The 27,189-nt window shown below is 62.7% G+C and overlaps 1 protein-coding gene across 1 annotated transcript in view; it reads right to left on the bottom strand.

The window, feature by feature from the left end:
- The window catches only part of ANO1 (anoctamin 1), a 141,320-nt gene that overhangs the window by 11,755 nt on the left and 102,376 nt on the right, over window positions 1-27,189 (bottom strand). The window contains 12 exon segments of the mRNA XM_053899345.1: window positions 2,422-2,512; window positions 2,514-2,575; window positions 5,335-5,480; window positions 6,200-6,300; window positions 8,635-8,692; window positions 10,131-10,242; window positions 10,362-10,563; window positions 12,947-13,021; window positions 14,013-14,090; window positions 15,876-15,947; window positions 16,530-16,541; window positions 18,389-18,471. Coding sequence (XP_053755320.1) covers window positions 2,422-2,512; window positions 2,514-2,575; window positions 5,335-5,480; window positions 6,200-6,300; window positions 8,635-8,692; window positions 10,131-10,242; window positions 10,362-10,563; window positions 12,947-13,021; window positions 14,013-14,090; window positions 15,876-15,947; window positions 16,530-16,541; window positions 18,389-18,471 — 1,092 coding nt within the window.

The raw sequence follows: 27,189 nt of genomic DNA on the forward strand, positions 1-27,189 counted from the left end.
GGGTTTGAGACCTCGCAGACGAGGCGCTGGGCCATGGGTAAGCCTGGCACTCCCGGGGGAGGCGGACCCACCCGAGCGCAGTGCGGGGAAAGGAGACAGGTGACAGGCCAACGGGCCACAGGAGGCAAGCCTGGGCAATGGGAGTGTTGAGGAGCCCGGCCCACGGGCCCCAGGATGTCTCTGTGTGTCTAGACCCGAGATCCGCTGGGGGACCCCGTGCCGAAATCACGGGATCTTGTTCAAGATGAGCAAACCCAGGACGCCAGCCCCGCCCGCAGGGTCAGTCTCTGTCTGCGTCTTGACCGTCCCTCTGAGCTACTCGGCCGCTGTAGAGAGCACACGATGCTCCAATGAGCTCCAGGTACAAGACGAAAACCTTCCGGCTCCTTGAGAATCTCGGCGGGGGGGTGGGGGGGCGCGGTCTCAGTCTTCAAGGTGTCCCTGCCGCACCGGGGGACGCTAAACCCCATTTCCGAGAACGAGACGGGCAGGTGTTCAGTCTCGCCCGACCACACGCGGTGCCCAGGAGCTGAACGCGGGCAGTGGCTGTTCGCCAGGAAGGCTCCAAAGAGCCTGGTGTCACAGGTCAGGGCTGGGAAGCCGGGGCCGGGTTCCCCCCGGCAGGGAGCTGGGTCCCCGCAGCGCCTCCCCTCGGAGCCGCCCCTGGCGCCTGGGCGCAGGCCGTGGGGGCCCCTGGGGCCGCGTGTCCCCTCGGGGCGCACACGGATCACAGGAGCAACACAGAGGCCTGTTCGAGGAAAGGTTACGGTGAAGGAGCCCATAAACACCCCGTGAAAACCCGGCAGCTTAGGCCTCCAACCGAGCAGACAGGAACCAGGAAGTGAGCAGCTGACCCGTAAGAACGGGGAGAAAAGGGGAGCCGTGGGCAAAAGAATGAAGACGGGCATCCCAGCCTCACTGGCGGCGGGCAGGGAGGGGAGGTGGCCCAGGCGCTCCCTCTCAGCCCGATGGGTTGGCGAGTTTCAGGACGCGGCCGCAGGGGAATCACTGACAAGCCAAGGGGCCAAAGCAAACACACACCCACTGTGGGCTCGCCCGGGGCCTTTGGGCGCCTGAGAATCAGGCCTTTGTCGGGGAGGCCACACTCTTGTCTTTACCGCCACAGGGCTCCAGAATTCCCAAGGGCTGTCCAGGGAGCGCCTGGCAAGCGGCCCTTTCCTTCTGGGGACTTTGGTGTGCAATGTAAGCTTTTCCAGGCAAAGCCTCTTCTCACGGACGTGCACAGGAATGGGAGACCGGGGCGGGGGTGGGGGGCGCTGGGGGCTTCCTGTCTCCGGTTCCCGCTCAGCGTTGTTAACTACCTGGCCTCAGTCTCCCCCTCCGGTAAACGGGACTGAGGATTTCCCCAAGCTTCCTCGAGAGGTTCCTTGGAGGACCCGACACTGAAGGCCCCTGGAAATGGTCAAGGCCCCTCCCCCAAACCCGGCGTAACCCTCCGGGGTTCATCCTCAAAGCGTGGCACTGAGTCGTCCACATGGGTGACAGGCGTTTCCCACAAGGATGATCCAGGGCCAGGTGCCGGAGAAGCCCCCACGGTTCAGCAAGGTTACGTCTGCCCTGATGGCGTCCCGCCCTGGTCTCAGGGAAGTGACAACTTGCCTAACAGGCCACTCAGTCTTTGTGTCTTCTGTCAGTGAGCACAGACGGGCCGTTCTAACTAAAGTTGTGTGAAACGGGACTTCGGTGCGTCTTTGTGATTTTCCATCTCATTTCAAGATACAGTGGGACCTTCCTTGCCTTCACCTTGAAAACGGGGTCCTGGTTTAGTTAAGTCGACTCACGTGGAGAGAATCATCCTCACGGGTGACACTGTGGTCAGTTCCCACGATGCCCGCAAGCGCGGCCTCCCGAAACCCCCAGCCTCTCTCCTGCGCCCCCATGAGGAACCCTTAGTGACTCGGGGTTAACACCCCGTGGGCCCTGACCCCACAGGCAAGCCATGCAGTGCCCTTCGTGCGTCAGTGGGAGGGGCCCCTTCCCGCCTCCCCTTTCCTGTTTGTGAATGCTGACTGAATACACGACACGCTACAGACTGCCCATCTGTCTAGCTCTGTCTGTGCTCCGGGGGCCACACGGATGGGAGAGGGGTGGTGCGGAGGGCCTGGGAGAGCACGTGCGCCTCGGGGACCTCCTCGTGCAGCAGGCTGCGGGGACACGCACACATCCGAGGCACTGACGCTCTCAGGAGGCCCGGGGCTGGGGCGGGGGCGTGCAGGAGCCTCGACGTCTCGAGCCCCCCACACCCGGCCCCCGAGTCTCCACCCAGCACAGGCGCGGCAAGGAGCCCAGGGGGACACGTGCCTGACCCCACTCCTCCGGCTCTGGGTCAGGCTCCTGGGGAGCAGGACTCCCTCCCCAAACCCGGCGTGCCCTGAGAGCCGGCTCCCGAGGGTCACTCACCGATGTCTTTGGCCCTGACAGCCACCGGCCTGCGGAGCTCGGTGACAAACTTTTTGGCGTCCAGGCGGATCTCGATGATGTTATTCAGCAGCTGCGAACAGTGGGGCCAGGGGGAAGGACGCGACGAACAAGGTGACAAAGCCAAACTGGATTACTGCAAGGAGAGCAGGACAATTAGCTCGTTGCTGTGCCCCTCGGCCCCCACAGTGGGGCCCCGTGGTGGTGGCCCCCAAGGCAGATCTCTAGAGTGGGACCCCATGGCAGCGGTCCCCATGGCGGATCTCCATGGCAGGGCGCCATGACAGCGGTCCCCACAGTGGGACCCCACGGCAGGATGCACGGCCCCACGTGCCCCAAGCTGAACTGTGTGGGCTGGGTCTGGCTCGCGTCCTGCCTCTGACGTGGCCCCTGCACCCACATAAGAAGGGCCCGGGGGACACACCCACTGCAACCCTGGGTGACCCCGGGCTAGGAGGGGGCTGTAGGGAGGATTCCACATTTTGCTCTGGCCCTCAGTGTTGACCCCAGAATAATGGGTATGCACTGGCGTATCGAACATCTCATCCTACCAGATCACGGGGAAAAGGCCCTGTGCGCAGGAAGGCCCAGCCTCGGTGCCCTTGCCGTGCCGGGGCTGGCAAGGGCCTGGCGGGGGCAGTCCTGAGCAGCCAGGGGTCCCGCCACCATCCCTGGTCTCCGAGAGCCCCGTCGTCCCCTCCCATGGGGCCTCGGGGAGCCGGCTGGACCCACTGTCCAGGACGGTCCGCCTCGTGTCCCTCCTCTTGCCCATCATCCTCACGGTCAGCAAGCCGGCGGTGGGGCTTCGCCCTCGGGCGCCGCGGCCAGCGCGGAGCTGGGCTCCGGGGAGAGGTCAGGTAAAGGTTGCTGCACGGAACCGAACGGGGGAGGCCGGTTCAGGAACTGTAAGTCTGTCCAAGGGCCCTGGCTGCCAGGCGGTAAACAAGGAAGCCGGCAGAATGTCACCGTGTGCCCGGCAGGCTGAGTGTGGCCATTGTTAGCGCCGCAGGTGGGGCCCCAGGGGAGCCTCCGTCTGGGAGCCGGGCCGCGGGCTTCTCCCTGGGCCCGGGGGCCTCCGCGGGACGCTTGTATGGACGTGGTCTTGCCCGAAGGCGGCTCTAGAGGTGACAGAGGCCTCAGACGAGCTTGGCTGTGGGCCCCGTGTGGGCTGCTGGTGCCCGAGGCCGTGGGGTCCCCGCTCCCGCCCGGTGCTGCCTCCTGTTGGTGGATCTCGAAGCAGGCAGGGGAGCCGGTGATGGCTTGGGGCTGGGCTCCCAACTGCGCCTTCTTTCCGGTCTCGGGCATTGTGTGCCACAGGCGTTCAGGGGGGTCCGTCCTCCAGGAGGAGACCGGCAGTGGGTACGGCGTGGGCCACAGGGTGGGCCGCTCCCCGGGTGGGCAGGGGCCTGCCCCAGGGTTTTACCGTACCCAACAGGAAAGCGGGACGTAACCTCCGGCCGCCCCAGGAATCCAAATCTGGGGGGCACCTGTCTCCCAGCTGGTGACGGGCCACTTTTCTCGCTGCCTGGTCTCCCGCTGGCCTCAGGCAGGCAGGGGTGACCCCCCTCCCGGACCCCAGGGCTGAGACTAGACAGCCAGGGAGGGAGCAGGCCCATGGGGGTCCACGGAGGTCCACGAGGGCGAGGGAGCCCCCCGAGCATCTCTGGTTCATCTTGGATTTCGTTGCAGGAGAAAAGAGAATGGTATCTGAACACGGCACCGTCTCCAGTTTTCAAAGTCTTAACGCGCTTTTCCTTCTGAGTCAACGGCAAGGTGCTTCTTGACAAATCGTCTGGGGAGCTGGGTAGGACACTGAGCTAGCAGGAGAGGGGCCCTCGAGGGGGCCACGCTGCCTTGTTCGGGTATCTGTTAACAAGGCTAGGTCCCAAGTCCCACCCTGCACGGACCTGGTCCCGGAGCCGGCATTTAAAACGTGCTGTCCGTGGTGGCCAGGGGCCCTCCACTCTGGGACCCGTCCGCCGGGGTCTCCCTGACCACCTTTGCTTGTCTATTCTCCAAACGCACATGTACGAGTGCCCACCATACGCCTCGGAGGACCGCCGTGGGCCTGCTCCCTCCCTGGCTGTCTAGTCTCAGCCCTGGGGTCCAGGAGGAGGGTCACCCCTGCCTGCCGGGATCCGTTCTAGGTGTAGGGGGTACGGCCGTGAAGAGAAAAAAGGGTCCTGCTGTCACAGGACTTCCATCGCTCCGCCGGGAGATAGAGGCGAAGGCACGACGGGGACTTGAGAAGCCAGCTGGTGCCAGGTGTCAGAGCAGGGGAGGAGGCCCAGGGTCACAGCTGGCAGGGCAGGGGCTGCCCCTTTAAACATGTGGTCAGGAAGACCCCTCTGGTGGGGTCTGAAGGGAGACAGTAAGTCACGCAGGTATTAGGGAGGCAGGGCACGGCTAGTGCAAAGGCCCCGTGGCAGGCATGAGCGCGGAGTGTTTGGGTAACGGCAAGGAGGCCGGTCTGGCGGGAATGGAGGGGGGAGGTGGGGCCGAGGGGCTCCAGGTGGCCGTGCAGGCTGCACCCACCCTTTCCCCGCTTCTCTCTCTGGCCCCGCTCAGAGTGCTGTGCCACCTCTGAGTATCCTCCCGTCCAGAGACACGGCTGCTGGTGACATGGCTCCACCCCTGCGTCATCTCCTTTTATTTTCCAGTTTACGTCTTTATCTTGAGAGAGAGCAGGAGGAGGGGCGGGGCAGAGCGGGAGAGGAAATCCCAAGCAGGCTCTGCGCCCCACGCGGGGCTCGGCTCACAAGCCGGGGGGGTCACGACCCGGCCGGAGATCAAGGGTCGCACGCTCAAGCCGCTGAGCCCCCCGGGGGCCTCTCTGGTGCACGGGGCCGCGGGACCCCCCCCCCCCCCCAGCACAGGCGCCCCGCCCCCACTCACTCATCTCCATGTACTCTGGGGTGAGGCCGGCGAAAGGCTCCAGCGTGTAATCCGCCTCGTAGCGCTGCCTCTTCTTCCCGTACTCGTCGTGGTCGGGGGGGCTCTGGCGCCTGAGCCTCAGGTAGCGGATGAACTTCTTCATTTTCCTGAGGGGACACGGCGTCACTGCGGCTAGGTGTCTGGGAAGACGGCTCGGGGCACCGGGGCCCGTCCCCCGCGAGTCGCGTTTCTAATTCTCGGAGCCGGTGTGTGTTTTAAGCCCTAACGCGCTGGGAGCGCCTCTCCGTCCGGGATTTCCCCTGCCCTCCCCCCAGAGGCGGGGGTCAAGTGTCCTCGCTTGGTTTTTGACAGAGGGCAACGGGGTGCAGGGAGGGCACACGGCCACCTGAAGCCCCAGGAAGGGCCCGGCGGCTGTCAGGGGACAGCACGGTGGGGGCGGGGCGGGGGTCACTGAAAAGCATCCAGTGTCCCTGGTTCCAGAGGGCAGGCGGCCGTGGAGAGGGAGCGGGGCGCGACTCTCAAAGGGCACGAGGTAAGGACACAGAGCCTCCAGGGGGTCCACCTGCTGATTACAGGGAGCCGGCTCGTGTGTCTGAGGGCGCCTGTCAGCGCCCCAAATCCTCAGCCCGCTGGGGAGCAGGGGGTCATCTCGGCCTCCACCCCCTCCTCGTCCCCCACGGGGTGGCTCTGCCCTGCCTCCCCCCGCCCGCCCTCCCCATCTCCCTGTTCCTGGTGTCCCATCCTGGTCCAGACCCCACGCCACCTGTCACCCACTCAGACCACCCCAGGGCCCCCCCCCCGGGGCCCCATAGGGCCCCATCCCCCGCCCCCCCCCTACTCGGACCCGAGGCCACACGCTACTCACGGGATGCCGATCTCAAACAGGTTGTTTTGAATGAGCTGCTTGCCCAGCATGATGATGCTGAGCTGGATACAGAGCTCCATCAGGCAGCCCCCTGGGGCACACTGCGGGACGGAGAGCAGGTGCGTTAGCCCCTCCCCCACTGGGGGACAGAGAGGAGGCGCATCAGCCCTCCCCCCCCCACTGCGGGACAGAGAGCAGGTACATCAGGCCCCCCCACCCCCACTGCGGGACAGACAGCGGGTGCATTAGCCCCTCCCCCACTGGGGGACAGAGAGGAGGTGCATCAGACCCCCCACCCCCCCCAATTGCAGGACAGACAGCAGGTGCATCAGACCCCCCCCCCAACTGCAGGACAGACAGTAGGTGCATCAGACCCCCCCCAACTGCAGGACAGACAGCAGGTGCATTAGCTCCTCCCCCACTGGGGGACAGAGAGCAGGTGCATCAGACACCCCCCCCTCACTGCGGGACAGACAGCAGGTGCATCAGGCCCCCACACCCCCACTGCGGGACAGATAGCAGGTGCATTAGCCCCTCTCCCACTGGGGGACAGAGAGCAGGTGCATCAGACCCCTCCCCCCCACTGAGGGACAGACAGCAGGTGCATCAGACCCCCCCCCCCCACTGCAGGACAGACAGCAGGGGCATTAGCCCCTCCCCCACTGGGGGACAGAGAGAAGGTGCATCAGACACCCCCCCCAACTGCGGGACAGACGGCAGGTGCATTAGCCCCTCCCCCACTGCGGGACAGATAGCAGGTGCATCAGGCCCCCCCACCCCCACTGCAGGACAGATAGCAGGTGCATTAGCCCCTCCCCCACTGGGGGACAGAGAGCAAGTGCATCAGAACCCCCCCCCCCCCCCCACTGCAGGACAGACAGCAGGGGCATCAGGCCCCCCTTCCCCTGCCCATCCTGGAGAGATGGCCGCAGCCCCCAGCGAGGGGAGGTCAGCCCTCATGTTGTGGGTTGAATATGTCTTCCACAGAGATATGTCCGCATCCTAACCCCCGAACCACAGAGTATGACCTTAGTTGGAAAAAGGGTCTTTGCAGACGTGACCGAGTTAAGACGAGGTCACACTGTAGTAGGGTGGGCCCTGATCCCGTCACTGGTGTCCTCATGAGAAGAGAAAGCACACAGATACACAGAAGACTGTCTGAAGACACAGACAGAGATTGGAGGGCCAGCCGAGGATGCCAGCGGCCCCCAGAAGTCAGGACAGAGGCCTGAAGAACCCGCTCCTGAGCCTTCAAAGAGAGCACAGCCCTGTTGGCTCCTTGATTTTGGGCTTCTGGCCTCTAGAACCTAAGAGAATATATAGTCCTGTCGTTTCGGGGCCACCTGATCTGTGGTCTTTTGCTACAGTGGCCTGATCCCATGCACCACTGTCCATCTACAGTCCCCGTATGGCCAAGGCAGGCCGGGGCCTGTGTAGCTGGGAAGCCACGTGGTGAGGCAGCTGGCTACCCCTCTGAGGTCTAACGTCCCTGTCCCCTGTCCTTGCTGGGCTTGCACCAACCGCCTTAGGCTGGGTGATGGGCAGGCAGGCGACAGACCAGAAGCTTCACTTGTGCAAGTGAAGAGAGCTCACGGGACACTGGGCGGCCCTCTGGGGCAGAGCTGACCCCTCCATAGGTCCAGGACAACATTTTTTACACTGTTACCACAGAATTTATGTTGGAGAGCCACAAGTTCATTTAAAAAACGATGTCCTTGGCTTTACTCTATTTTGCAAAGGCATTTCTCCAATTCCTGCAACTATTAAAGAATTAGGCAGGGTATCATTTACGTAAAGAACGAGTCCTAGAAGGGGAGATCACTTCACGGTCCTTTTGCAAACATGTTACTGCGGGTGAGGCCCACGTCTTGGGACGTTCAGGGGCCGGCACTCAGGGGGTTGAACCTCTAGGCTGTGCCCTGGGCAGCCAGATCACCCGGTACCTGAAGCCCACCCTACTGTTCCCGAGGCCCGAGCCACGGGCGGCCCTGGGGCCCCGGCTTGGTCTGACGGGGCTGCGGGAGCCAACTGAGTGGCAGGTGCCCTAACCAGGCCCACGGTGGCTGGATCGGCCAAGCAAAAGCCAACGGTCACCAGCACAGATTTAGGGGAGAGAGGTGGGCCTTTCTATGTTAAAGTCAAACAATGAAGCTGAGTTCTGTTTCTCCCCCACGAATCCATTCTAACCAGAGACGAAAACCTTCTAGATACTAGAAAAGGGGGGGAAAATACAACTGGCATCGTTCTTTGGTTTCTCCTTTGAGGGTAATCCTACATGGACACAACAAGTGAGATCAAAACCCCACCCCAGCGGCCGGACCGCAGAAAAGGACTCCCCCAAGAAGGAGGGAAACGCTACTTGACAACACGTGCTTCTGCGGAGTCTGCCGTGGGGACACAACTGGGGAAGCAGAACAGAACACGGGGTCAGTTACCTCCTCCATCCGGAAAGAACGGAAAATGTACACGTAGTCACCCGGGCGGCCGACAAACCTGCAATGAGGGGGGGCAGTGGGAGAGGAGGGGCAGCGCGGGGAGACCCCGAGGAGGGGGCTGGATCCCACCCCCCCCCCCCCCCCGAGCACACCCCCAGGCTGAGCCAGGACCGCCGTGCTGTGTATTACTCCCAAACCCACGGGGGTGAGACGAGACGGAACTTCAGAGGGAAACTGAGAGGGAAACCCCTCCCCCCCCTCCCCCGGCCCCGAGCAGCAGGGTGGGGGTGGGGAACTGAGGCGAAGCAGCTGGAGGGCAGACCGTTCCACCTGCCAAGGTCAAGTCAGGTTGGGGAGGGGAGGTCCCTGAGGCAGATTCTCTGCCTCCTGCAGGACGTTCAGGGTGGGGACCTCTCAGGTCCTGCCCCGTTGTCGTGCATGATCTCAGGGGAGCCTGGACCCCTTGGCTGGGCTCTGGCATGGGACGGTGGCCACTAAATCACACGATGCTGAGGAAGAAGACTTTGGAGGAGTTCTGGGATCACACCCGCTAGCTCCTGGCAGGAGGGATGCTGGGGAGTCTTGGGGGGTGGGCCACAAGCCCCTCCAAGCCCAGGGTGTCTCAGAGGGTCCCGGCACAGGGTTTGCCACACCACTAGCTGGAACAGCAAGCTGGCCATGACTGCCCTTCTCCTACCTTCTCCTGCAACCCTAATCCTCTCCAGTCATCCCGCCCCCCTGTGAGGGCACCTGGAGCTCACTGCCCTGGGCTCTGCTGCCTGGGGTCCTGTTGTCGAGGGCCCCTGCTGCCTGGGGTCCCTGGTTCCCGGGGTCCCTCCTATCTGGGGTCCCTCCTGCCCCGGGTCCCTGTTGCCTGGGGTCCCTCCTGTCTGGGGTCCCTCCTGCCCAGGGTCCCTCCTGCCCGGGGTCCCTGCTGTCTGGGGTCCCTCCTGCCCGGGGTCCCTCCTGTCTGGGGTCCCTCCTGCCCAGGGTCCCTCCTGTCTGGGATCCCTGGTGTCTGGGGTCCCTCCTGCCCAGGGTCCCTCCTGTCTGGGGTCCCTCCTGCCCGGGGTCACTGGTGTCTGGGGTCCCTGCTGTCTGGGGTCCCTGTTGCCCGGGGTCCCTCCTGTCTGGGGTCCCTCCTGCCCAGGGTCCCTCCTGCCCGGGGTCCCTCCTGCCCGGGGTCCCTGGTGTCTGGGGTCTCTCCCGTCTGGGGTCCCTCCTGCCCGGGGTCCCTGCTGTCTGGGGTCCCTCCCGTCTGGGGTCCCTCCTGCCCTGGGTCCCTGCTGTCTGGGGTCCCTGCTTCCTGGGGTCCCTGCTGTCTGGCACCCCTGTAGAAGCCAGGCCTCTCCATGGGCTAGGCTGTGAGAACCACACTGACCGCTCTGCCCTGGGCCTTGGCCTCCAGCCTGCAGGGAGATGGGGAGGAGAGTCTCTCCTGCACTGGGAGGACCGTGTTGGGAGAGACCGTGAGTTTCAGTAACTGAAGTCCCTACCTGCCTTTGAAGAAAGCCACGTAAAAGATGGGGGTGTAGGAATTCACGAACTTCAGCAGGAAAGCCTTGAAGATCAGCCTCTCCTCGAAGCTCTTCTCTGTCTTTGGGACTTCTAGAAGGGGTGAGATGCACGTGACCCCTCTCACGTGAGTGAAGCCCAGAGAGGGTGAGGGGCCAGCCCAAGGCCCCACAGCGGGAAGGCGGCCACGGTCGCCTGGGGCGCGCACTCACCAATCTTGGTGAGCCACCTGGCTATGCAGCCGTAGACCTCGTCCAGGAGGATGATGACCACCAGGTTGATGATGACCGCGGTGGCCGTGACCGTGACCCGGATGTTGGACCGCACGGACGGGGAGGAGTTCATGGCTAAGGCGGCTGCGGTGGAGATCCTGTAGATGATGACTCCCAGCACGATGGCGAAGGTCACGGCAATCTGCGGGGGGAGGAGGTCCCGTCAGACCCCCACACGCCTAGCTCCAGCCCCAAGCCTACAGCAATTCGGGTTCAACACAGACATGGGCTCCTGTCAGCCTCTCAATGCCAGGGCTCTAGGCTGGCAAACCTTCACGGACAGATGAACGAGGGGCTGGTTTCTGTTCTCTGAGAAAAGGCACTGAGTTCGGAGAGGCCAGGGAAGCAGGCCAGGTCACCCAGCTCAAGCCGGGATTCACCAGGTGAGTCCACCCAGCCTGACATTCACGGGGTCTCTCTGCCACCTGCCGTGGGGCACCGTGCCTCCTTTCCCACCCACGGACCCCAACAGGGCACAGGGTGGTTGGAACCCCAGGGGCTGGCCTGGTGTGTGCGAGCCAGGCTGACTTGGGGGGGGAGGAGGTTCTGCCCACAGCGTGGCCCTGAGCAGGAGGCGTTCGGTAACCGAGGTGGGGGCGGGGGGGGGTGCGCTGGCTGGGATGGTGACTTTAGTCCGTGTGGAGCTCTGGGTTCCTCTTGCTTTTCCTCAGAGGCCCTAACTCCCCACGGATGATTCCATCTTTACTCTCCAGCTGTCCTGAACTGGCAGGAGGACACAGGCAGCTCCCCACCCCGACCCCAAGGACGCACTGAGGATCCCCCCACCCCAGGGGCGCACTGAGAATGAGGGTGGCTGAGCCCGGCTGTGGACCAAGCCCAACTCCACCTGTGGGCCAGGCTCTGTGCAGTTTCCGTTCCCTTCTGTGTGGACCCGTGTCACTTCCTCCCGTTAAGGGTGGGGAGGGCAGGCCCTGCCCGGTTAGGCTGATCCCTCGTGGCTCCTGGACCGGGACCGTGCTGCAGAGGCGTGGGGCTGTCCTCTGTGTCTCAGGTCACAGCCTGGAAAGCTTGTGGCTCCTCCTCCCCCCCCCCCCCCCAACACCGAGCAAGGCTGCAGCCATCAGAAATCTAGGAAAGCTCCTATTTTAAACTTCGCTCTGCACACATCTGTGGGTGCCCGGTGGTGACCACGCCCCGCTCAGGAAGCTTCTGCAGCCCACGCCACACCCTGACCGCGTTCCCCAGCCAGCCCCGGGAATGAGGGCTTTCCTTGGAAACTCCCTCTCTCCTGCCAAAGGGCCCCACCCAGGGGAGGGCACCACCCTGGCCCCAGAGACGGCCCCAGGCAGCACGTGGAGGTGGGGACAGGGCGGCTGGCCCGCAGGATGACTCAGTGGGGAGGGTGTCCCCCTCTCCCCGCCAAGGGGCTGTGCGCCCCCACAACGGTCTCACTGCCCGCGGGCGATCCCCCCTCTGGGTCAAAAGGTCCACGGGGGTCTAGCTGACATGTTCACGCTGGCCTTCCCGGGACCAGGAATGTGGGGGCGCACTCAACCAGCGTGTGCTCGGCGAATGAAGCTCCTGGGCGGGGGACAGAGCCGTGACTGATTCATCCGTGAGGGACAAAGGCACGCCCCCCACCTCCAGTTGGGTTCACACAGAGCAGGGGGGCTCCGGGGGCAGGATGCCTGAGTGGCACCTGGGCCTACCACCTCCTGCCTGGTGGCCTGGGGGGAGGGACGCGCCCCGTGGCCTGTGTCCTCATCAGCAGGAGGGGGAGGTATCAGGCCAGGCAGGTTTCCAGGACTCAGTGAGAGACGCCCCGCAAGGCCCTCAGGCCGCTGGATACGCACTCGGCACCGGTCCGGTCCACGGCGGCCAACCCCAGGCCCCTGGGTATCAGCCCACAGGGCCGGGGGCCGTGCGAGACTCTAATGTAAAGCCGGGCAAGGGGCCGGTCCTTTTTACAGTGCCCGCAGGTGGCCCTGACCTCTCGGGAGGATCAAAGAGCAGGTAGCAGGGGGCTGAGGCCTTCCAGGGATGAGACCCAAGTAATGTGGGGTGAAAACCCCCAAAGAGAGCCAGGGCGTTGGCTGATTTAAATCGGCAGCGTTGATGGGCCTGGAGCGACGGACCCTTGGCGAGGTGGCTGCCTGGGAGGCGGGAGGGCTCTGGCTAAGGCGTAGCTGCTTCAACAGCACTGTTCTCATTCTTGTTCTGGCTGTGCATTATTTATTTCATGATTTTCTTTAAAAAAACCCCCAAAAAACCCCACCCAGTTTTGTCTTCACATGGGTAAAGTTTTAGGTTTGAACGACTAATGGCGTGAACGTGTCACTCTGGGAGCGAGAGCCGTGTGCAGGGGACCGTGTACCCGGGGGCCCATGGGTCCCCTGGGGTCTCTGCGGAATGCTGGTCCCCTCCCATCATTCGGGGCCCCCCCCCACCCTGCACCCTGGGACGGGAGCAAATGTCACGTTGATAGCCGACTCTGGTCTGGGCGAGCACACACCTCTCCCCGTGGGCCTCCCTGACCTCTCCCGCCTTAGCCTTCCGGAACTTACCATGAAGACAATGGAGACCAAGTTGGTGACGTAGGCTGGGAACCGATCTCTCCAGGTCAGCTTCACCTTGTCTGTCTACAACAGGAAACAATGTTGGGTCACCTGGTGGGAACCGTCGCGGAGGAGAGAAGTCTGTGCGCGCGCGGTGGGGCATGGGTGAACGACTTGGACAGACAGAAATACTCAGCACACCTTCGAAAAAAAAAAAAAAAGCTTGCGGGTGATGCGTGAAAGCAGACGCCTAGTGTCCAAGGAGGGGCCTGGGGTCTTACCACCTAGCAGACGATGTCATGTGACAGAAAAAATAGCGTTTAAAAATGTGGTTCGTCTGCGTCCGGGGCGTAACAGACCCAAACACCTTTCTAAAGGAGGCGGTTAGGCCCACGTCTGGGAGAAGAAGCCTACGTCTGCGGCCAAAGTCTCCCGTGGAAGGCGAGAAGATCTAAGAGGTCTTGCCCTCTGCCACCCAGACCATAATAGTTATTTTTCCCTCTGCAGGGCAAGCCGAAACAGGCAACTAGCATTCCAAGGTAAAAACGCTGGTTGCCGCGTAGCATCGGCGAACCGCGCGACTCGTGGCCCCAAGGCTCCCTGGCTCAGGGACGGCCCGGTCTGGCGGGCCCGTGAGTAGCAGCAGCTGGTCACCAACCCACGAGGTTCCGAGAACGGGGGCGGGTTTCTGGACGGGGACACGCACGTATCAGGTCGGACGACGCTGGCGAGGGCGCCGCACGGGACGCCGTGCGCTCCGGGGCCGGGTGGCATGCGTGTTAATGGAAATGCGACGACCGCTGGCAGGCAGCTGTGACAAGCAGGACTCGCGAGCTCCAGGCAAGGCCGGAGCCCCCTCCCCCCCCTCCCCCCCCCCACGCAGACCCACTGGAGCCATGCAGTGACATCTCAACACACATGGGCACGGCTCGACGGGTGTGGAAGGAAGGCAAAGAGGCGTGAACGTGAGTGTTAAAGAAAAGAACACAACAGACTTCGTGGAGGAGACACACAACGGACTTTGGTCGTCGGCAAACAAGTCAAGACTCGCGTTGCCCCCGAAACACAAAAGTACCAATTTCACCCCCGCCATGGCTGTCTTAACCCTCTGCTTCCATTTGTTTGTTGACTCCTCTGGAATATGCCGGCGCTTCTGGGGGCGGGTGGAGGGAACAAGAGAGCACCGTGGGGTGAAGCGTGACGAGGCTCGGAGGCCGCGGGGGCCAGGCCGATTCGGGTTCTGAGCGTTTGCAACCAGTAAGAGTTGGCGGCAAAGGTCTGGGAACGGGAGACCGGGCTTTCGCGATGGCCTCAGCGGGGAAAGGCTGGCAAGGCTCTGAAGCGCCCGCTGGGGACGTGGCCACTGTCATCTCCACGGCGCGCGCGGCATGCAAAGACAGGTTACTCTGAGCGGTTTACGCCGGCGAGGGAAGCCACGCCCAGAAGTGCAAGTTCATAGGCCAAGTAAGGGGTGGGTCTCTTTTTCTCTGGTAACTGAATCTGGTGCCAGAGCTGGGGAACAATTACAACCATAAAGTAGCCGCTAGGGGCCCAAGGAAACCGAGGAGAAAATCCGGGGCGTGCCCGCCAGGAGCATACGGGCCCTGGGGTCGCCATCAGAGCCCTGCGTGAAGGAACCAGGTACCTTTGCTGTTCTCACGATCACAGCCCAGAGGCGGAGTGACAGGGTCCGGGAGGCGCCCCTGGCACGGCTGCCCAGATCCGCTGTTGGGGCTTGGTTGAGTCCCGCGACCTCAATGGATGTCACGGGTGCCACAGAGCCTATTGCTAAGAGGTGCCACCGTGAAGCCACGGGGTGGACTGTCTCGGGGGCTGTGCACTCGTTCTGATTTAACGGAAACAATGACCTCATTTGGGGTGGCGACTCACGCCCGTGTGGCTATTTGCAGCCTGGAGTCCCACTCGAACCCCAAGAGCGCGTACCCCCTTCCTGGGTGCAGCAGGACTAAGCCGGATTTCTGCCACGTTCCGGGAGCTGTGGCCCGAGACCAGGGTTCTGGTGCGCTCACTTTATCCCCCAGAGGGGACCGTGCCAACTGCCACCTCTGGCCGCTCGGAGCGAGCAAACCCCGTCCGCGTGCCTCAGTAGGAAGATAAACCCAGGGGTTCGCCTCAGCAGCCCCAGAGGCTGGGGGGTGTGAGTGTGGACCGCGGGGCTCAGGGAGCGTCTGCCTCCCACCCTTCAAGACAGACACAAACTTCCCCAGCCGCAGGCGGAGGCTGATGGGGGCCAGCGCCCTGCCCTCCGGGCTTGTTCCAGGGCACGTAAAACACCTTCCTAGGAAAACAGCCACACGCCTCTAGAGGTGGGCCAGAAATCAGTCTGCAAACATGAGACAGCCCATTTGAATGAGAGGTTCGGGGAGAAGCAAAGTGCCTGATTACGAACAGGTCGTGATCTTGAGACCAGCGTGGAGCACTTCTCTCTCGCCCCCACGTCTGGGGGGGGGGGCAGGGAATTGGCCGTGTGCTCAAGGGTGCTGGCTGGGCAACCCCTTCTATCGCATCATTCAACACGGAACACAAGGGCTGGACACACTGGATGTCAAGCGTCCTGTGAAAAAGCTCCACGGCTCCCTGGCTCCGGGTGTGGACGTGTCGGCTGAGGTCTGAGATGCCCCTAGGATAGATCAAGGAGGGGGACCCCCAGCAGAGTTCGGAAAACTTCAGCCTGTAGGCCAAACCTGGCCCCTTGCTTGTTTTTACAGATGAGGTTTCACTGGCTCACTTGTCTACCTCTTGTCTATGGCTGCTGTTCACCTACGAACAGAAGAACTGAGTGGTTGTGACCGAGGTCTGCAGAGCCTAAGATATTTACTCTCTGGCCCCTGTCTGGGGTCCGGGCCCTGGTCTCCACCACCGACGGGCACACAGTGTTTTATTACTAGGAAAGCCACCTGGGCAGTGGCCGCCGTACCTCTTTGCTTTTGGATTCTTTCCTAAGTGACTTCTCCAAAACTCTGGCTTCATATTCGGCTCTGGGATGGTCCTGTGGAAGAAAACCAAATCCACGCGGGGCCTCGTTAACTGTCAGTTTGAGAGCCTCGGCACGAGCCCACAAGACAAACTCAGCCCTTGGCCTCGGGCGCCCCGTGGGGGCAGTTCGTAGCTGGCTGCTGCCCTGTCCCCACCCAGGACTCTCCCCCTCGCTGGGAACCCCGGCCCCCTGGCGTCCGTGTCCAGGAGGCAGGTCGTGTGTGCGAGGCTGCGGCCTGCCCAGGCCACCCCCCCCCCCCAACCCACGTTCCCGTTGCGAGCACCCAGCCACGAACTGGCCCCCGAGATGGTTCTGGCAGGAGCCGTGGGGGTCGGAAGAGACGGCAGTGAGCATCAGCGAGTGCGGGCAGACGAGAGGCGCCGGGCCTCAGGCGAGCCCAGAGCAGGTCAGCGAAGGGGGTGCTGGAAGGAAGAACGAGGGTTAAGAGAGGCCCGGAGGAGGGGGAGGAAGCAGAGACCCCTGCCCACGGTGGAAGCCGGGAGCTGGGCAGCACAGACGCGTCAGTGTGCGAGAAGGTCCCTCTCCCAGGAAGACAGGCCACGGGCAGACAGTGGAGTGACAAAAAATCCAAACCTTGACGGCCTCCTTCGGGGCACCAGGACGTAAAAACAAAGACAAAAAGATCACGTTACTTTGTGCTGTTTTTTTAAGATAGGCTGCGTCCTCTCGAGATCGTTTTCTCAAGAACTAGGAAGGAGGCAGGTACGCACAGTGGGCGAGGCGGGCGTGGGGGTGGGACCGGCCGTAGCCGCCCAGGTGGCTCCTGCAGCTCGTGGGGTTTTGGGGGCCCCCGAGGGCCGGATGTCGGAGACCAGGGGTAAGGGCATGCGGGCCAGCCAACTGTGCCGGCTGCCGGCCCGGGGCTCAGACCCCTACAGAGGAACTGCCTTCCCACCAGTGACCAGCTCCCGGCCGGCTGTGGGGGGCGGGAGGTTCACTCCGGGGAACTCATTCGGGCTGGGGACCCGTGTCCAACGTCCCCGAGGGGTAGAACAAAGGGGGCTGCCCCTCACCCCGGACCCCACTCTCCTTCAACCACAGGCACGTCATTCTAAATCTTCTTAAAGAAGAAGAAGACTGCTTTCTGTGCTACTCGAGTATTTCTATAGAAAGTTACAAGGAAGGCAGCTTGCCCGGCGGACGTCCAGGTGGATGGCCGGGCCGTGGGGGCAGCGTGCTGGGTCCCATGTGGGGCAGCACCCCTAAAGAACTGCCCGCCGGTGGTGGCTAGCTGGGGGCCCGGTTCTGGGGCCTTTCCCGTGGCTGGGCCCTGCTCCAGATCTGCTGAGCCTTCAAGATCCCCTCAAACCCCACCGAGTGAGGACTATTCCTCAATCTGTATTTGAGAGGCGAGGACACTGAGGCACAGAGACTCGCCCCAGGTCACACGGCGAGGGCGGTGCCGCATCGGGACGGGACCCAGTAGCCCGGCCCGAGAGGGCGATCTTGTCTCTCTAAGCCGCTGTGGTTCTCTCTCCCCCTTGTCTACCGACGGCACAGTCAGCACAGAGTTGGCACCGGCCTCCCTGGCTGACCAGCGGCGGGCCCTTCAGTCCCAGGAGGGAGCGCGGTGTGTGGAAAAACACAAGAGGGATGTTAACAAAATCAGTGGAAGGGATTTCCCGGTCACAGTGAAAGTGCAGGATAGGCTTCTTTAAAAAAAAAAAAAAAGCGCGTAGGGCCGCCTGGTTGCCTCAGTCAGAAGAGCACGTGACTCTTGAACTTGGGGTCGTGAGCTCGAGCCCCATGCTGCGGGCAGAGTTTACTTTAAAGATAAAATAACATAGGGGCGCCCGCGGGGCTCAGTCGGTTAAGGGTCCGACTTCCGCTCAGGTCATGATCTCGTGGTTCACGGGTTCGAGCCCCGCATCGGGCTCTGTGCTGACGGCTCAGAGCCGGGAGCCTGCTTCGGATTCTGTGTCTCCCCCTCTCCCTGCCCCTCCCCTGCTTGCACTCTGTCTCTCTCAAAATAAAATAAAATAAAATAAAAACATTAACAAAACCCATAAAAACTAAAAACCAAGAACGTGTTCTATAAAAGGAAGTCGCGGTCGTGGGGCCACACGATGAAGCTCCGTCCTGTGATGCAGCCGCGTGTGGGGGCCTCTTTTCTCTTTAGTCCCTCCCACCGCCCCCAGGGAATTCTGGCCGGAGCTACTGATCCGGGGTGGGGCAGTGGCCAGGGGCTTTGGGGCAGGGGTCTCCCCAGCCAGGCCCGACTGCAGGCAAAGAGGATGGCCGGCCCTCCCAGACCCTCCAGGCCGCCCCAGACGCGACGGGGTCAGTGCGGAGAGCCTGAGCACGTCCACGGGAGCTTCGAGATCGCAGACTCGAGCAGACCCCGCGATCTCAGGCTCCCCTGTGAGTCCCCAGGAGGCGACCGGCTGGGGGCAGGGGTGCGGCGTGGGGATCGCAGGGACAAACCCGCTCACCTCCTCTTCCTCGAAGCCGGTGAGGTCCCAGCGGTAATTGAGCCGCATCTGTTTCCGCTTCCAGTGCTCCATGAAGGTGGCGGCTGCAGGCAGGGAGGGAAGGCAGAGTCATCGACGACACAAGGGCACTCTCGTCCTCTGCACCATCCGGCCAGCGAGGGCGACGACATTCTGGACCGAGACCTTCACGCGAGTTCACCTGTTCTGCCTTCCCTCAGACCCCACAGGACAGGGACGCTCACTCTCCCATTTTACAGATGGAAAACCCGAGGTACAGGAAATCAAGTCCCGGCCAAGGTTACTCAGCCAGCCAGGGAGGGGCCAGGCAGGCTGGTCCCAGAGCCTGTGCTCCTAACATCCTGCTCTGTCAATCCTGAGGACCCCGGGTCACAGGTGGGTGTCTTGAGGTCACAAAGGGCGCAGCGTGGGCCAAGGTCACTCACTCCAGCTTCACGGCCACGTAGACAGTCTGACTGCTGAGCTGCACTCTTAGCTGTAATCCCAACAGACTAGACACAATTCAAACGCTGCCTCCTCCAGGAAGCCCCTGATCATCCCCCTCAGTGTCAGACAAAACCCAACTCCTCTTGGGACCTCTCTTGCTCACGGTGTCCACACCACCTTCCATATGATCCCTATCCCGGGACGGGGGCCCTTCCGCGGAGTGGCGCTCAGTGAATGAACGAATGGCTCTTAGCGCACAACAGTGGAGAATCATCTGTTATCAACGACCCTCCTCCCGAACGACAGTCAGCGGAGGCTGAGGGCTGGAGGGCTGATAAGGGCGGTCATCACGTCAATCCGAGCTCTGAGCTCGCGGGTGCCCGGCACGGTCTTGAGACCTGTCACAGGAAGTAGTGACCTTATTTAAACCTCCCGGGGGTGCCTGGGTGGCTCAAATGTCCGACTTTGGCTCAGGTCATGATCTCATGGCTGATGAGTTCGAGCCCCACATTGGGCTCCTCACTAATGGTGCAGAGCCTGCTTGGGATTCTCTCTCTCTCTCTCTCTCTCTCTCTCTGTCTCTCTCTCTGTGCCTCCCCGACTTGGACACGCTCTCTCCCCTCTCTCAAAATACATAAATGAACTTTAAAAAACCCCCCAAGAAACAAGAAAACCCCAAACCCTCCCACAGTCATCAGAGGAAGGAGGTGCTGTTCCTTCTCTGGGTTTCCAGAGGAGGAAACTGAGGCCCAGAGGAACTTAAATGGCTTGTCTGGTAAGCGGCGGGGTCAAGATGGAAATAAAGTGAGGCGTGCCGCTGTGAACCTCTGGGCGAGCCCAGCAGTGAGCTCCGTCACCAGGAAGGGAGGCGGCCTCGGGACAGGCAAGGAGGGGGTCTGAGTCTGAATCAGCTTCAGGTTCAGAGGGCTTTCATTCATCTAGAAGCACCCCCCTCTGTCCACAAGCGCCCCCCTCCGTCCAGAAGTACCCCCCTCTGCATTAAGGAGGCGTCAGGACAGGGCCTCTGAGTTTGCACATGTCTGTGCACAGTGGGTGTGCTTTCGGTATGAGCTGCTAAACCAGCCGGGCCCAGCCAGGAACCAGGAGCCTCTCCAGGTCTTTCAAATGGGGGTGATTTCATCGTGGGAGCCGGCCGCCCAGCCAGCGGGAGAGCCCAGGAGACAAGGGCAGAGGTGAGCGGCCGGAACTCAGCAACAGGAGGCCGCTGGCCGGGCAGGTCAGGGAGGGGGGACGAGAGGCTGTGTTGTCAGAGCCCCGCTGGGCCACCCCCGAGCGGCCAGCGTCACAGTGTGTGGGGGGGCCTTCCCACGGGTGTCAGAGCCACGGAGCCGGCAAAGCCTCTGCCGGAGATGCCCTGGGGAAGCAGGGGATGCGGGCAGAAGTACCCATCCCTCCCTCGGCCCGCCTTCTGATCTCCAGGGCCTTCCCGTTGGCGATATGGGGCACGGGAAAGCGAGGGAGCTGCAGAGATGGCCCCGCGGGCTACCGAGGTGCCTCCAGCAACCACATGCTGAGCAGCGTGGCCGTGGCTGTGGCCGCTGGGAGAAAGCTGGGCCGGGCGGGCCAGGCTGAGGCCGCACTATCTCCCAGGAAGGAAGACATGAGGGGGTTTCTCCACCCGACGCCCGTTCTCGAAGGCATCTCACTCTTCTGTCCTTCTCGCCGGCCCGTGGCAACCCCTCCTCTCAGTGCTCAGGCCGAGTGAGCGTGGGTGTGGTAACACCACCACAGGCTCAGGAGGACTCCCCTCTACTGCGCCCTGTGCTCGGAAGTCACCGGCGGGTTAGCCCGACCCTCGCAACCCACGCCACGCAGTAGGAAGGATTTCTATCCGCGGATTTACCAACGACCACAGAGATGCAGGAGGTTGAATGCCATGCCCAAGGTCAACTGCGGGACAACAGCAGGGCTGGGATTTGAACCCGATCCTGTTTGGCCCCAGCATCTACACTTAATCCGCTCTACCTGACCGGCCCTCTGTACGGACACTTGCTCGTCTTTAAAGGGAATAATAATCACAGCGAAAAGAAGTCTGGTAATTGGCCAAACTTGTACTGTCGTTTTATGGATGAGGAAACAAAGGCACAGAAAGTTTAACGACTTTGCCCAAGGTCACCTGGTATTTGATCCCGGGCACTCTTGCTTAGAATTTGTGCCTGAAATCTTTTTTTTTTTTAATTTTTAAAAATGTTTATTTTTGAGAAGAGAGAGTGAGAGCAGGGGAGGGGCAGAGAGAGGGGGAGACACAGAATCTGAAGCAGGCTCCAGGCTCCAGCACAGAGCCCCATGCGGGGCTTGAACCCACGAGCCACGAGATCCTGACCTGAGCCAAATTCGGACGCTTCACCGACAGAGCCACCCAGGCGCCCCCGATCATTTTTTTTTTTTAATGTTTCCTTATTTATTTGGAGAGAGCGAGCGAGCGAGTGGGAAGGGCAGAGAGAGACGGGGAGAGAGAATTCCAAGCAGGATCCTTGATGTCAGCTGTGAGATCATGACCTGAGCTGAGATCGAGAGTCGGCCGCTCGACCGACTGAGCTGCGCAGGTGCTGTGACACCTTAGGACAGACACTAGGACCCTCTCCCAGAGGTATCTGGGTCAAGGACCAAGACTGGAACCCGGTGGCCAGGAGTGGGTTTGGTGTACAGACCAGCCTCATGTGGCTTCGGTTATGTGTAAGAAATAAAAACATTTTATATAAAATAATAAATTTCCTGCTTCTTTAAACCTCGGAAGCATTGGCACCAGGAGGCTGGAGCTGTGGGGAGACCGTCGTTCGTCAAAGGTTGGGGGCACCTTCTCCACTTGGCCACAGACCCCACCAGGCCCCGCTGCTGGACCCTGGCACTGAGGCTGTCGCTCCGGCTTTGGAGCCAAGGGGTAGAGTCATTGCGGACTTCAGGCCTGGCCGGCAGCAGGGGATGTGAAGGCTCACGCTGCGCCCGGGGGCAGTCCCGGGGTCTCAGCTCAAGGGACACTGTGAGCGACTGGGCCCACAGGCGAGTGCCCGTCCTTCTGTCCCTCCCAGCTGTGCTCTGAGCCCCGCCCCCACCCCGCCCACGCGGACAGCAGTGGCTCTCGCGAGGTTCCCTCGCTTCCCGCGAGGTTCGTGCCAGCGTGACAAGGGGGTCACGTCGCACAGACGTGATGTGAGCCCCGCCAGTGTCTGCACCCCTCCGATAAGGGGTCTCTTCCCACCCCAGCCTCAAGGCCTCCACGCGGGGATAACACACCCGTCTTTACGGGCGCCCCAACTGAGGCTCTGAGCCATCCGGTGACTGGTTCATAAGGGGCAGGAAACCGGACCCAGAACAGATGCCAAGATGGGCCGGGTCGGGGTGGCGGCCTCCCCCCCCCATCTGAGGGCAAGCCGTGTGCTGAACGTGGTCAGGGCACAAAAGGATGGCCACGTGGCCTCACCACCACGGCCAGCGGGCCCAAGAGACAAGCCCAGGTCCCCGAAATCCAGAGCCCGGAGGACAGCAGAGCACCAAGACAGACGCCGAAGAGGGAGTCAGGCCAGGACGGAAGCGGGCGCTCGAGCTGTAATTCTTCTTTCTTCAAACATTTGTCTTTGTGACACAATGGTCGACAAACACATGCTTGTAGGGGAGCCCGGAGGCAGCAGGTGAGCACGGGACCCGGGAGCCACCCTGGATCAAATCCACGTGTGAGCCTGGGCACCTGACCGCCCCGCCCCTGCCCCCTGCGGCACCCCCTCCCCCCGTCTACACCGGGGGCTCGATCACAGAGCCTACTCTGGGGGCCTCACGACCCCCCTGAGGATCGTTCCTAGGACCCGGCTCTCGTGGAAGGATCGCCACCGGGTCTGGGTAGGATAAACGGCCACATACGGTATGGTTTCACTTACAGGAAACAACCGGAGTATTTACTGGTAAACCCGTAGAGACAGAAGGCGGATGGGTGGTTGCCAAGGGCGGGGGGGGCAGGGGTAGGGTGGGGAGGCAGAAGGGGAGCTTGTTAAAACTCAGATTCCAGGGCACCACGGAATCTGCATTCTGAACAAGCCCAGCAGGCCTCCCGTACGCAGGCAGGCGAGGGTCTGGAAGCACCGACCCGTCCGTCTGTCCTCCCAAACCTTTGCCACCTGCTCCCCAGCCCATCCCTGGGGTGTCAGTCCCCGGGGCCCTGGGGGCAGGCAGGGCTCCGCGTCAGCCCAGGGGCGCGTCCTCCTTGAAATGCCACCCACAAGAGCTCCTCCGCGTGGGGACCAGAGGCGTGCCCCCCTGAGAGCTGCGGGTCCGGCAGATGGACCTTGAAAACGCCCGTGACCGCTCAGCGGGGGACGGGGCTCGGGCGCGAAGGCCCCCAGCCCTTCGTTTCCTCACTGAGTCACCAGGCGCCGTATTTGGTCGCCCCGAACAAGGGTTAACTCGCGAGCGGCCACTGGCCGTACAGCTCTCCCGACACCCCCTCCCTGCTGGCTTGGGGGGCTTGACCGGGCCCAGCCCAGCCCCCGGAGGGACGTCAATCACATCTCCCCCATTTCATTAAGGTCAGGGCCACCTTTCTGAGCCTTCTTGCAGCCGGGGCTCAAATCAAACAACCTGCTTTGTTCTGCACGGAACTGACGAGCAGTTAAAACCCCATCATTATGCCGTAATTCCAGAAAATTGATCCCAGCAAGTAGCTAAGCGGGGCTCCGAGCTGCTTTGTGGGACACCTTATCGGAGGCTTTGAAATGTCACAAATCCCAGGCGGCAGGGAGCTGACGCCTCTGGGCCCGGCGGGTCAGCGCAGGGGCACGCGGACCCCACCGCGGAGTGGACGTGAAGTTAGAGCAGCGGGAGGGGACACGGCCCGGCTCCCGCTACGGGCGGTGGCCGGTCTGGTGGCTCTGCCATTGTGCCAGCAGAAACGTCAGCAGCCGGAGGACAGAAGAAAGGACACAACAAAGAAGACGCACCGGTGCGAAAACGATCCCCTAGAGGGAAACGGACGAACGGCTGAACGAGGGATTTAAAGAAAACGAACCCCGCGGTCTCGGCCAGTTACGCGTGACGGCGACTGTGCAGAGGCAGGGCCGAGGGGGCGTCTCCTTCTGCCTCCCTGTGCCAGCGGGGGCTGGACCGCACCTCCCGCGCCCCAGCCCTCCCCACCCCCCCCCGCCCCCCCCGCCCCGGCTCTTTCCTGTGGCTTCTGTCTCAATTCACAATAAGCTCCTTTTCTCCTAAAGTAAGTGCTCCATGGGAGTGGTGTGGCCTTTTTGTTATTTCTTCCCCCAAATGGGAGTGTGTATGCTGAAGTTGCACTTGACAGACGGGCGGGCGCGTTGTCGCTTCTCTGTGGTGGAAATGAAGCTGGGGAAGGTGTGGGCGGGGGGGGGGGGGCAGCCAGCAAGAACACAGATTTGTTCCTTTCCGTACATCTTGGGGGGCGCGGGGTGGACGCATACGTTTGTCTATCAAGGGCCGGCCGACACCTCTGGGGCTACAAAGTGGCACTGCCCCGCACCTAGTAGGTGCTCAAAGAAGCGTGAGTGGAGCAGGCTGGCCTCCCCGAGCAGGTGGCAGAATTTGACGAGATCCCCGCAGGGCCGGCCGGCTGATGGGGCCAATCACACCCTCTCTGCGCTGCAGCGTCCCCATCAGAGAGTAACCACCGACCCCTTCCCCTGCCCTGCTCCAGGGCTGTTGGGACGGCACTGAGGTCACCCACAGCAGGGCCCTCTCCCGGGGTCTGGCACACAGTCAGCCCTCGGGGCAGGTTCTGAGGGGAGGGAGGCATATTTGGGGGCAGATGGGGAAGCTGTCCAGGTGAGAGCAAATCTGGGGCAACGCCATCGGGAATGAGGAAGGCCCGTGTGGAGCACGCATGTCGGTGGGAGAGGGTTCACAGTGCAGGCAGAGGGAGGAGGGGGCAGGGGCCCAGGAGGGGGCTGGAGAACCAGGAGGCGAGGGCTCAGGTTCTGCACCTGCCTCTTCTTTCTGGTTCGCCAGAAAGCCTGGGACAGCGGCCTCAGTGTGCTCATCTGTCAAATGGGGTCATCAAGCCGCCTACCTGCTACGGCCACTGGGGGCATTACTGAGCACAGCAGCTAAGCTGCTTGCACGGTGCCTGGTGGAGAGCAGGTCTCCCCCGAACGGGGTAAAGTGACGTGTTTGACAGAGGCCCCCAAGCACGGGGTGAGGGATCACACTGGAGCTCCAGCCTGCCAGGGTCCGGGCTGTGTGCACAGTTTCAAAAACCAAGTGTTCCCTGAGCCAACGTAACAGCTGACACAACGCGACAGCCAGCAGCAGGCACGGGCCCGACGGTGCCACCAGGAATGACGCACCCAACGTTCCCAGCGACCCCCAGGGTGGCTTGCATCATGATCTCCATTTTACGGATGGGGAGCCTGGGGCCCAGAGAGCAGAAGCAACTTGCCTGAGGTCACACAGCTGGTGGGTGACTGAGCGGAGAGACCCAAACCCGGGTCTGGCCCGGGAAGTGGCGCCGTTAACCGCTCGACTGTATGCGACCAGCCCGGTGCAGGGCCGACCCGGCTGAGTGTGGGATGGGACCCAAGCGTCAAGCCTGTGCAAGCTCTGCTCCACCGGGGGGGGGGGGGGGGCACTGCCAGATGCACCTGCCAGGGGCATCTTCCCAGCTCGCAGCAGGCCCGGGAGGCCGTGCGCCCAGCCAGCAGGTGTCCCAGGCTCCGTCTGGGGCTTCCTGGGACCAGACCAGAGAGGCGGGGGGTGGTGGGGGGCAGGGGGCGGGGAGCGGCCCAGCGCTGAGGTCTGGAGGGAGCCCAGCGTGAGAACCACGGGGAGGCCGTTTCAGGCCGAGACCCTCGGCTCAGGCATGCGGGACAGACGAGCCCAGGGCCGCTGCCGCTCGGGGAGCAGGGCCGGGCTGGGCCTGGGCGGGGGCTCCCGGGAGCCAGGGTGGATGGACAGTCCCGGATACGCTCTGTCGCCCGAGTGTGCACGGGCCGCAGGTGCCCAGCGAGCGAGGGACGAGTCTGACCGCCGGGCGTTGGCTGGCCCACCCTTCCCGGACTCGGGCGCAGCCTGTGTCCGCTCTGGGGTGACTGCCCGGGAGAGAAGTGCAGCGACCCATGCACGTTGGCACGTTGGCACGTGCTCCCGCGGGCGGCCGTGGAGGCGCTGGTACGCATAAGACGACGCCTGTGATGGCAGGAAGCCAACGGAGCCCTCGGGGAGCTTTGGGCAGGAGCCCGTCTCTGAACACCTGGTACCGACGCCTCTCGGCCGGAAACACGGGCGTTACGGCTCAAGACGGTTCATTTCTGCACCGAGCGCCCGGGACCTCTGCTCCCGCCCCCTGCCTGGGACCGGTCTCTCACTGGGCAGGGAGAAAACGGACACAAAGTGCTGCTTTGCCGAGGAGAAACGCCGCCACCTATAAATTACGATCTGTTCCACGATCTGTTCCGAAAGGCTCGCAGAAGCAGGCGTGTTCGCGGCTGGCCTCAGAGGATGTCCGTGCTCCGGGAACCCGGGGGGCCTGCTCGCTCCCCATCCAGAGGCCACACCCGGGACAGGCAAAACCCAGGAGGCCGACGCCCTCATTGGCCTTGTCATGAGTAGAGGGGGAGACGCTCTAACCGTACGGCTCGTGCGTCACAAGAAACCGGCCCAGCCACGCCTGCCAGCTTCTCCTCAACCGCCGGGAACGGCCCGCATGAGAGAGGAGACAAAGGCCCGAGTCCTTTCTCTGCAGAGTCACCTGGAGTCTGGGGGCTGGGCTCCTCTTAGAGCGCCCCTCGAGGGAAGTGGGTTGGGTGGGACAGCACCGGCAGCAGCCCGGGGCTGGGGAGGGAGGCGACACAGTCTCCTGACGGCTGCTGACCCTTCCTGCAGGCTCCCTCCCTGCTCGGCCGTGCTGTGCCTCCCTCAGGATAAGCCGGCTTCTCACCATTGGCCCAAGCACCTGCCGTGGAGCTCGCTGTGGTGACGAGCGTGACCACACGCTGTCCCCACTGCAGCTGGGTTGGTCCTCCCTTCACTTTTTTCCAAGCCGTCCCGATATCTGCTGCTCGGACTCCAGAATGGGACACAGGCACACCTTTGGCACAGCAGGCCGACGGCACTGGCTTCTGATCCGTCCCCGTGAGAACACGGGCCCCGGCTGGGCTTCTGGGATCCTCCTGGACCCTTCCCGCTTGCTCCCTGCCCCCGGCAGACTCCTTCACCCGGCCCCGCACGCCCGCCACAGGGCCTTTGCACATGCTGCTCCCACTTGACTCCTCGATTGTAACCTTCCAAGGGCAGCGGACACATCAGTTTTGCCTCCCAGGCTTCCCCGAACACGGGCAGCCCCCCTCGGCCAGGCACCGTCACAACACATCTTCTCTACTTCTCAC

This window comes from Panthera pardus, unplaced genomic scaffold (genome assembly GCF_024362965.1).
Source record: "Panthera pardus isolate Hobbes unplaced genomic scaffold, ASM2436296v1 HiC_scaffold_12, whole genome shotgun sequence".
NCBI classification, from domain to species: domain Eukaryota; kingdom Metazoa; phylum Chordata; class Mammalia; order Carnivora; family Felidae; genus Panthera; species Panthera pardus.